Below are 11,005 nucleotides of genomic sequence, written 5' to 3' on the forward strand. Positions count from 1 at the left end.
CTCAGAAATCCACCTGCCTCTGCCTCCCAAGTGCTGGGATTAAAGGCGTGCGCCACCACTGCCCTGCGATCCTGGGCTTGTCACACTCTGAGGCCTTGAGGCAGACTGTGTTTTGCATTGCTTTTCCAGTTCTCTGCAGGGAAATTGGCTTAAACTACCTGCATTGCATCGCTGGAAGCCCTTTCTGTTTGTGTTGTTTTGATGAAGTATAATTTGTTGAACCAATCTATTTATTGCTGACATGGTGGTTTTATTGCACAACTTAACTATCTCTGTGTAAATAATTTGTGTCTTTATTGCTTAGATTAGTGCCCACTTAGAGTTATTTCACGTACAGATTTGAAGTGCAATTGTGTTAGGAGTGTGCAGTCGCCTCTAGACACTGCTGATTTATCCTTCATCTCAGCAGATGAGATAAGCCGACTTTTCTGTGTCTATTAAGCCTAACTTCATAAATGTGTATGCATTTCCTCCCTCCTCAGGCACGTGCTCTAACACCTCAAACTGCGGAAACAGATGCCATTCGCTTCTTGGTTGGGACGCAGTCTCTTAAATATGATAATCAGGTAACTATTTTTGACAAATGTATACATGTTAATTACGAAGCTTATTCTTAGTTTTATATCCATCTTGCTCTTGATTTTTTTCAGACAACATTTAAAAAAATTTAATGCCACACAAACACAATTTCATTAGATTTAAATATATATTTCTAAGTCGTAACTATTACCCAACTATGTATAATGATTGATTACAATAATTTAAATATTCTGTTTACTGTTTCTTCTTTATGCGTGTGCATGTCATATGTACGTGTGTGTGTGTGTGTGTGTATAAGTAACAGAGTAAGTCTTACTCTGTAGTCTGACTGGTTTGGAATTATGTCCATCAAAGTGGCCTCAAACTCCAAGAGATCTGCCTGCCTCTGCCTCCTGAGTGCTGAGGTTAGAGGTGCACCGCCATGCCGGGCAGTGCCTTGTCGGCTGAGCTCATTAAACCTAGAGCTTATTGACTTGGCCAGATTCATGAGCTCCAAAGATCTGTCTGTCTCTACCTCTCTAGTGCTAGGATCATAGGTTTGTGCCATCATCCCTAGCTTTCATGTGGGTGTAGGCAACCCAAACTCAGGTCTTCATGATCATGCAGCAAGCAGTTTAAAGACTGTGCCATCTTCCTTAGCCCTGTTTAGTTGCTTTTGTAGTTTGTTTTGTTTCTGTGGTGACATAGGTTTTACTGTATAAGTGATTAAGAAGCAGTCTGGGGACATGATCATTGGGCCATTTCTCACTGCTCCTATTACTTTGTGTAATTAAGAACAGTTCATGATCCCATCGAAATAAGAAGAAACCCATTTGTTTCTGTGGACACTGCAGTGGATGCTTAGGGGCTCTGGAGTCAGTTTGTGGCTTAATACTAACTGTATGACCTTTAACAAATGGATGAACTTTGCTGGACTTCACTTTCCTTATTAAAAAAGTGGAAATAAACATGCCTGCTCTATAGACTTCACAGAGAGACCACAACTGTCATGAAAATTACATTATTCTTGACACTGGGGAAAGGTTTGTAAGGCCATGTTAGTCGTGGTACGCCTCTGCCCAGTTGTTATTTTCACACAGGAGATAGCATTAGCAGCTGCTGACAAATAGTGGTGCTGGGTAGGCATGGTGAAGTTGTCACTCTTGCATGCTGCTGAGGAGTTTAAAAATGGCACAGTCATTTCTAGATAGAGCTTGTGTAAGTGAACATTCCTGTTACTTAACCTGCAATTTCTGTATCCAAAACCTAGAAAAAGCTTTGTAGATAAATAACAGTAACTACAGTAGTGCTCAGGGAAAGTCACAAATGGTCAGAAATGATCAGAATATGAAAATGTGCAAATGTTAGGTTGGACAGTAACAAAATTTTTATTTGGAGTGGTGACTCATGACCCCCCCGCCCCAGTCACCTTAGTGGGCTAGTATTCATTCTTTGTGCTCACATGCACAAACTCAGACACATACGTATACACATACCTGTAATGTATAAATAGGGGGCTGACAAAATACAATTGAAAATTTTTCTAAAGTGAGTGGGTGAAGGATATGGAGAGATGGCTCAGAGTTTTAGATCACTGGCTGCCAGAGAACCTGGGTTTGGTTCACAGCACCCATGTGGTAGCTCACAACCATAGGTAGCTCTCATTCCAGGGAATCTGATACCCTTTTCTGGCTGCATTGGGTACTAGAAACACACAGGAACACATTCAGGCAAAAACACTCGAACATACAACATAGAGTTTCTTTGAATAAGATGTGTGTTTCTGGTTTCTGAGTTACCATAAGAAGGAGATCTTTCCAGCTGTGCCCATGTGACTGCTTCCCCTTCCTTCTTCCCTACCTTGGAAGCAGCTGTCGACTCTGTTCTTCCTGTTCTGTGCCTTCAGTGCAGGGCTCCTACTGTAGAGCTCTCGTTGGTTCTTTTCTGTATCTGATTTTCCCTGTTTCATTTTTCTCTACTGTGATATGCACTGGGCATTTTCTGAGGACTAAGGACTGTTTAATGCCTGTCACCCTGTCACTAAAGAGTTGTCACAGATGACTTTATGTTGAGGAAGGTCAGACACCTTGGCGACAATTTAGTTTTTTTTGTATTTATTTTTAATTACATCTATGTGTATGCATCTGTGTATGGGTGTGCCCCTGTGATTGTAAGAGCCCGAGAAGCCCAGAGATGCCCCATTTTTTTTGCAAGAGCAGTACATGCTCTTAATGACTGAGCTATCTTTCTAGTTCCCATGCTTATTTCTAATATAAAAAGTACATTTGTTTATTTTACAAGGAAATCTTATGATGTTCTAGATTTTCTTTCTTTTTTTTTTTTTTTAAGATTTATTTTATTTATTATATGTAAGTACACTGTAGCTGTCCTCAGGTACTCCAGAAGAGGGCATTAGATTTCGTTACGGATGCTTGTGAGCCACCATGTGGTTGCTGGGATTTGAACTCGGGACCTTCGGAAGAGCAATCAGCGCTCTTAACCACTGAGCAATCTCGCCAGCCCCTGTTCTAGATTTTCTTTGTCATTTGTTATATTTCTAGGCCATCAAACCAGGTACTTGTTTCTTCTATAGAAATGATATTATCTGGGCTCCAGTACCTGGAGCTCATTCTGTGACTTGCCATAGTGGATCCCTTGGGCTTGTTGGGCTAGATGTCAGGGAGGTGTGGCTCAAAATCCATTGGGAGTTATTCTGCTAGAGGACTTGAAGCCAATACCCCAGAGCTTTCCATAGGCCTTTGTGTCACTGTCTTAAGGTTTCCACTGCTGTGAAGAGGCGCCATGGCCAAGGCAGCTCTTATAAAGGACAACATTTAATCGTGACTGTCTTACAGATTCAGAGTTTGAGTCTTATTATCATCAAGGCTGGAAGCATGGCAGCATTCAGGCAGGTATGGTGCTGGAGAAGGAGATGAGGGTTCTATATCTTGCTCTGAAGGCACACAGGAGCAGACTGGCTTCCAAGCAGCTAGGAGAAGGTCTCTCAAAGCCCACCCGCACAGTGACACACTTTCTCCAATAAGGCCACACCTACCCTAATAAGACCACACCTCTAAATAATGCCACTCACTCCCTGGTCCAAGCCATAGTGTGCATGTCCTGCAATTGCACCACAGCCCTCAGTTGGGATGCAGTGGAACATGATGGGTCTGCTTATGCTTCTGATGGAAAAACCATCGGGGAGATGTGCAAATGGGTTTAGGCCAAGGATTTCCCAGCAGTCTGTCTCATCAGGACTGCTAGAGCACCCCCAGGATTGGCTGTGGGTTATTTTCCTGGGACTGTGTATGTGGTGCAGTCTGGAAGTGTGATCTCGGATCAGGAGAGACAGACCAAGATAGCCAGTCCCCTGCCGTGCTTGCCTTGCTTTCTAGTCTGTGTGAGGTCTGCTCTTTGCTGTCAGAGAACATTGATCTCATCTGCATTATTGATTATTTTTATTTTATGAGCACTGGTGTTTTGCACACTTTCTTTTTAAAATGCTGTATTTGGGGCTGGAGAGATGGTTCAATGATAAGGAGCACTGGCTGCTTTTGGAGATCACCCAGGTTTGATCCCCAGCACCCACATGGGGTACACAGCCACTTGTAACTCTAGTCCCAGGGTAGCCATTGCCCTCTTCTGGCCTCCATAGGCACTGCATGCATGTGGTTGTAGCCGTATATGGAGGCAGAATACCCTTATACATAAAATAAAAATAAAAGTTAAAAGGGAAAAATCCTAGATTCAGATATTTCTGAGTTTTAGATTTACATCTAATAATGAGTCAGCTGGTGGCATCCAGTAACCTGGTTAGGTCAGCTGTTTTCCTAGCCTTGGCTTCACCTGGTTAGGTCAGCTGTTTTCCTAGCCTTGGCTTCACCGTGCAAAAGAGTATTTATCTTATTGTTTCAAAAGACATAGTCACAGCGCTAAGGCATCCTTGGATTTAGGTTATTTTTCATTCTCTGGGCTTCCCAGCATCCTTGGGATTCATGTCCTGGGGTAGAAGACTCAAGGGTATTCATATACATAGGGAGACACATTAATATGCCTAATTAGCATTGGAAAAAGTGTGATGTATTTAATAATGTGCCATTTCTTATTTAAGTTCACAGCTGAAGGATGCAAAGTGGCTTTAGTTAAATAGATCTAGAAATCAAATTCTGTAAACTTATAAATGCTGAAGTAAGAGCCCAGAAGGTCTTAGTGACTCACTTGTGGTAACATAACCAGGAAGTGGCAGAATCCAGACTGGGTCCCAGGTTTCCTGACTCATTGATGGAGCAAAACAGACCAGTGTTTTTAGTGTCATCGACTTTAATTGGGATTGAGGAAAAATAGTCAGACATGACCATGAAAATGGCCTGCCTTGTCCAGCGCTAGCCCAGGACGGCTGTCATAATCACTGAACTATGAGTTGAAAGCGGGCTGTCGTGAGAGTGCTTCAGGCCAGGAAAGCTAGTGAGTGGCTGGAGGAGTCTCATTGTCCTGCTGGGGCAGTTATGGGAAAGACTGGGAAAGGCAGCACTGCTATGTGAGGATCCCCAGGGGACACCACTGGAGCCTCGCCGCTCTTAAGAGGGTAGCTTTTGGTGGGTGTAGGTGTGGGTGCTGCACCTGTATGTATGAGTGGAGGGAGTGGTAGACGGTGGATGTCCTCTTTAATCACCCTCCACCCTATGAGACCCTTACTGTGCTTAGAGTGCACTTCCCACATTGGCCAGTGAACTGTGGGGTGGGGGTTACCTGGCTCTTTAGTGCGTTCTGGGGTCTGAACTCAGGTCCTCATGCTTGTCTGGCAGACACTGCTCTTACCAAGCCGTCTCTCCACACCTGCTTTTATTTATCTATTGTCTGTTTGTGTGTAAGTCAGGACAACCAAAGGAGTCAAATCTTTCCTTCCCCCATACAGGTTCCAGGGATTAAATTCAGGTCATCAGGTGTGGTGAAATCTATGAACCATCTTGTGTGACTTTGCTTTTGACTTTTAACTTTTTTTTTTTTTTTTTGGTTTTTAGATATTTATTGTAGAAAGGCAGAGAGGGAGAGAGTAGGGAAGTAGAGACTGGCCATGGCCACATGGAGAGAGGCGGAAAGGGAAGAGGGAGAGGGGGGAGTAAGGGGGCAAGAATCAAGAGGTAAGAGAGCGACTTTTAACTTTTTAAGAAGGATCTCACTATATAGCCCTGGCTGACTTAGAACTTGTTGTGTAGACCAGGCTGTCTTTGAACTCACAAAAAACTATCTGTTCCTACCTCCCAAGTGCTGTGGATTAAAAGCATGTGCCACGGTGTGTGGCTGAAAAATTTTATTGCATTTAAAGAATTTTTATGTGCATTGAGGTGGAAATGATACACATTGAGGTGGAAATGATATACTTTTGGTTTGTTGTTTTGTCCAGTATCTGCGGCCTTTGGCAGCCTTACCATGTTGGTCTCTGTTACCTTAATTTTCTTACCTGCTTTTGAACTGAACTCGAGGGTAGAGAGAAACTCACAGACACTGTTTTAAAGGGCGGTTGTGTCCTAGTCTTTCCCACAGAGAAGAGGACTGTAGCTATGTGTGCTAACTGGCCTGGTTCCACACTGATGAGTAGAGAGGCCTCCTGAGGAGGAGGAAGGATTCTGGTTAAGGGTAATGCTGGCCTTCTGAAGCTGTACCACGTAAATGTGTTGTTAGCTCTTGTATGAACATTTTGGTGCTGCTCTGGTAGCAAAAGCAACACATATTAGTTGTTAGAAAGCCCATTAAAATGTAAAGCACAGAGGTTCAAAGGCAAAGGCTATGGCCCCCACCTTGGGAATGAGTCCTTTTGTTCCCACTTGGCCGGGGACACATGGACTTTTAAAAACAAGAGTGGGTGGCATGTTTATGTAGCTCCTTTCATGTTCCTCTCTCCTTAAATCTACATTGTGGACAACTTTCCATGCTGCTAAGAAGTCTACCAGGTACTCAGTAGCTTCCTGGGGTTCTGCCGCAGCCAAGTGCTAGCTGAACTTGTCCCAGGCATCAAGGTGGCTTTGACTCTTTCATCACAGTAATCAGTGCCACTGGAGAGCTTTCTTGGAAGAAATCTGTGCAGATCTATGTTATTTTCTTAGAATATGTGTATTTTAAAAATAAGTGTTTTCTGCTGGCTTGAACAGAGAGATTGAGTGTGAAAATCATTTCAGTTTCTATTTTTTTTTCCAGAAAAGCATTGAGATGGCATCATTAGCTTTCTCTCTTGGAGACCTAAATTCAACACTGTTGTAATTAGTAGTGGAGAGTCAGAGGTGCTGATATGTTGGCCTCATTTTTAAATAAACCAAAAAATGTGCTAAAACACAGTCTCATCCCATCTCAGTCACTGCTCCCTTGAGTTGAATCTTGCCTATCATAGAGGGACTAGGCATAGCTCCCCTGGACCCCACTGGACAGCAGCCTCCATGGTCACCCTTAGATCAGCAACCTATACAGTTATTCTCAGATCTCACTGGGCAGCGCCCCATGGTTAACCAGTCCCATTGGGCAGCAGCCCCATATTCAGTCTGGACCTCACTGGACAGCACCCCATGATTTCTCTGGACTGTTCCACTTCCCATCTTCCCTGACAGATTCCCTGAGAATCTGACAGGTTGACACTAGCATGCTCTCACCCCAAGCCTCTTTAGAATAGAGGTTTTCGCACCTTGGGAATTTAGACTGGAGAAGACCCGCTGGCAGCATTCTGCAGGGGGACTTGCCACTCTACCTTTAGGAAGGGGCTCAGTGAGAACTAAGCTGTAGAGGTGAGTACTGTTCAAAGGTATAGCAGCCATTAAGTTTACACTTGGTTCTTTATAGTCATGGTGCTTATTAAGGTGCCAAGAAAACCATCTGAGATGCTGATTGTCCTCTGCTTGCATTTGCAGATCCACATCATAGACTTTGATGACGAAAATAACATTATAAATAAAAATGTCCTCCTCCATCAAGCAGGTGAGATCTGGCACATGAGTGCCAGCCCGGCAGATAAAGGTGTGCTGGCCACCTGCTACAACAAAAGTAAGTGCTGTGCTTATTGTTGTGCGTGTGTCAGCTAGGAGTGTCACATGAGAGTGATTTTATATTGCTAATGGGTCTGTGTGTGATTTAGATATGACCATCCACCTAGGTGCTGTCCATACACACTGACACTGGGAATAGATGTCTGTGCTTCAGGGTTGGTTGCTGTTCCAGGAGCACTGCACCCGAGGGGTTCTGAGAGGGGAGGTCTCTGCTCTCGTGTGAGCCACACCACTATAAGCATGGGAGTGACTTTCTTCCATCCTACTGTCTGATGTTGGGGGCGTACAGTGTCATCAACTGCCATGTAGTCCTCTCTGGCAGCAGTGCTGTGTTAGTTGTGTATCCATGTGCCCGGTGGGCCTCCACCTGCCAGCCTAGTGCTCCAGTTTCTGGGACCTTCAGCATTTCTATCAGACAGTCAGTGAGCGGACCTCACTTCTCCCTTAGTTCTCCTTGCTCTGTCTGTGACTTTCCTCATGGTGGTTTCAGGGGAAAACCTCAACTCATGTCACAGAGTGCATCACTTTTCTGATGGGTGGCTCCATCAGAAAGTAGGGTGCCTACTTCTGGAACCTTTTGGTTAGATTTTGTCTCTATAGGATTCTGTACAGTCACTTGTTTCTGTCTCACTTTGAGCCAACGTGTCTTTATTTTAAATATAGTTTGTTTCCCGGTTTTAAAAAAATGTTTGATGAAAGGTCTTTTCCCATAATTCATTGAAACTTCTCTCTCTCTCTCTCTCTCTCTCTCTTTCTCTCTCTCTCCCCCTCCTTCCCTCCTCCCCTCCCTTCCTTCCTCCCTTCCTTCCTTGATAGGGACTTCTATATAGCTCAAGTTGGTCTTGAATTCTTGACCTTTCGGCCTAAACCTCCCATATGCTTGGGTTATAGATGCCTGCCAACACACATCTCTTTTAGATTTTTACATGGTATTACTGCATTTGAGTAAGACGTTCACATTGAATTTCCCTGTCTTAGTTATTGTTCTGTTGCTGTGAAGAGACACCATGACAAGGCACCTTATAAAAAGAAAACATGGGAGCTTGCGTGCAGTGTCAGAGGGTGAGTCCATGACCACCACGGCAGGGAGCATGGCACTGGAGCAGTAACTGAAAGCTTACCTCGTGAAACAGTGGCCATGAGGCAGAGGGAGAGGGGAAGACAGAAAGGCAGACAGAGATGCAGAGGCAGAGGGCTAACTTGGAATGGTATGGGCTTTTGAAGCTTCAAACCCCAATTCCAAAATCATACTTCTCCAACAAGGCTACACCTCCTAATCCTGCTCAGTCAGTTCCATGCGCTGCGGACAAGCATTCATCTGAACGACCCTATGGGAGTCATTGTTATTCAGACCATTACAGAGGTGTTAGTCTGTCTGTTGCTCTGCCTCGAGAGACACAGCTCTCCCACGTGTCTTCACATTGGTGTGTGTGAGGTGGCGAATGTGTTATACTCCTTCCCTGATGCTGGATCGAGCAGTAATGTAAATACTGACCCATGTCAGTTGAGCAGACTCCTTACCTCTGAAGGCAACCTGTCTGTAGTCACCTCACTATGACTGTTGCCTCTGTTTCATGGCTGCCACATCTGCTCCAGCCTTCTGCCTTCAATTTTCTAATCCAGCCCTCCACTTTCTCTCCTTATATGTGTTTGGTTTTGGACGCTGGACAAGGGAATGAAGCGCATATCTTATATAGCCAAGCAGACCCAGCCTCCAGGTTCTCCCAGAATCTCTCAGTCCCTACCTGGCATACCCTACCCCCAACCCTGAACTTTCTAACCTAGGGGCTGGACTGCCCTTCCCCTAGACATTTTGTTCTCTCTCTCTCTCTCTCTCTCTCTCTCTCTCTCTCTCCTCTTCTCGTTTGTTGTGTTTTATAAAAAAGGAGAGAGAGAGAGAGAATATGTTTGGTGGAGGTGCAGTCAAGTGTTGGGGAAGGGGGTGCCTCTGCAGGCCCATGCTGAGGCATCCCTTCCCCCTGAGGGACTAGCCACATGACAGTATAGCATAGAATAGAATTTATTCAGGGTATGGGGAGGGGAGTTGAGAGGATAGTAGAGACAGATAGTAGAGCACAGAGAGAGAAAGAGTAGAGGAGTAGAGGTGGTCCATGAGCACGTGGAAAGAGAAGGGAGGGAAATTCGGAAAGAGGGAAGGGATGAAAGGACAGAGCGAGAGCAGGAAGGCAAGAGAGAGAGGAGGGGGCAAGCAGCCCCTTTTTATAGTGAGTCAGGCACAGGTAACTGTGGGATAGAGCCTAGACTAAATGCCAACATCTTCTCTTTTCTCTCTCTTTTCTGAGCGCATCCATCCTTCTCCAGCCTCCCCGACCCCCCACCCCCCAATGATTCCCATGGCCTCAATCCTTCGGGCCAGTGATCTTGCCCAAGAACAGCTTCTCAATAAGCCTGCCTTTAATATAATCTAATCTGGCTTGAATTGGCTCATTTCATTGGTGGAAAAAATATCCTATCAATAGGGAGATTCGTTCATGCTTGAAGAGAGCCAAGTTTCTGTGCATTAAGACAGTAGTCTCAGGAAAGTAACATTTAGGCAGTGGGTGATCTTTGTGATTAGCACAATCAGCTGACCTTTGGAATCTTCAGCTTTGACAGGTCCCGCTGCGAGTGCATGAAGGTGAGGCCTGGTCTATGTGCAGAGCCAGTTCTTGACCCCAGAGACTCAGCCACAGGGCCTGCTGGTTATACAGGGTGCAGGATCTGAGGTGGTGGGTGCAGAGCTTACTCTGATGGTATGGTCAGCACAGGGTTTCTCCAGCTGGCGCCCTGGAGCACATACTGTATACAGTGGTGGCCAGGCATGGTCACTATGACATTCCATTCAAAAGGCAGATGGAAGGCAGCTGGGAGCCAGTCCATAGTGATTTCAAGTGTTCACTGGGTGTCTGTCTGGAGTCCTCAGGACTAGGTCTCCTGGGTTTTATTATCACCTCAAAATCCTCTTTCATCCCAGGTGAACTCTACTCCCAGGTACACTGAGCTCAATCGACTCACTGTTCTCCGTGTGCTCACTGTGCTCCGTGTGCTCCGTGTGCTCACTGTGCTCCGTATGCTCCATGTGCTCACTGTGCTCCGTGTGCTTACCGTGCTCCGTGTGCTCACTGTCCTCCGTGTGCTCCATGTGCTCACTGTGCTCACTGTGCTCTGTGTGCTCCAAGTGCTCACTGTGCTCCGTGTGCTCACTGTGCTCCGTGTGCTCCCTGTCCTCCGTGTGCTCCATGTGCTCACTGTGCTCTGTGTGCTCACTGTGCTCTGTGTGCTCACTGTCCTCCGTGTGCTCACTGTGCTCACTGTGCTCCGTGTGCTCACTGTGCTCACTGTGCTCCGTGTGCTCACTGTGCTCTGTGTGCTCCATGTGCTCACTGTGCTCTGTGTGCTCCATGTGCTCACTGTGCTCTGTGTCCTCCATGTGCTCACTGTGCTCACTGTGCTCT

General features: G+C 45.5%; 1 protein-coding gene across 1 annotated transcript in view; it reads left to right on the forward strand.

The window, feature by feature from the left end:
• The window catches only part of Eipr1 (EARP complex and GARP complex interacting protein 1), a 117,917-nt gene that overhangs the window by 6,376 nt on the left and 100,536 nt on the right, over positions 1-11,005 (forward strand). The window contains exons 2-3 of the mRNA XM_021179033.2: positions 483-566; positions 7,416-7,548. Coding sequence (XP_021034692.1) covers positions 483-566; positions 7,416-7,548 — 217 coding nt within the window. The remainder of the gene's footprint in view (positions 1-482; positions 567-7,415; positions 7,549-11,005) is intronic.

This window comes from Mus caroli, chromosome 12, assembly GCF_900094665.2.
Source record: "Mus caroli chromosome 12, CAROLI_EIJ_v1.1, whole genome shotgun sequence".
NCBI lineage: Eukaryota > Metazoa > Chordata > Mammalia > Rodentia > Muridae > Mus > Mus caroli.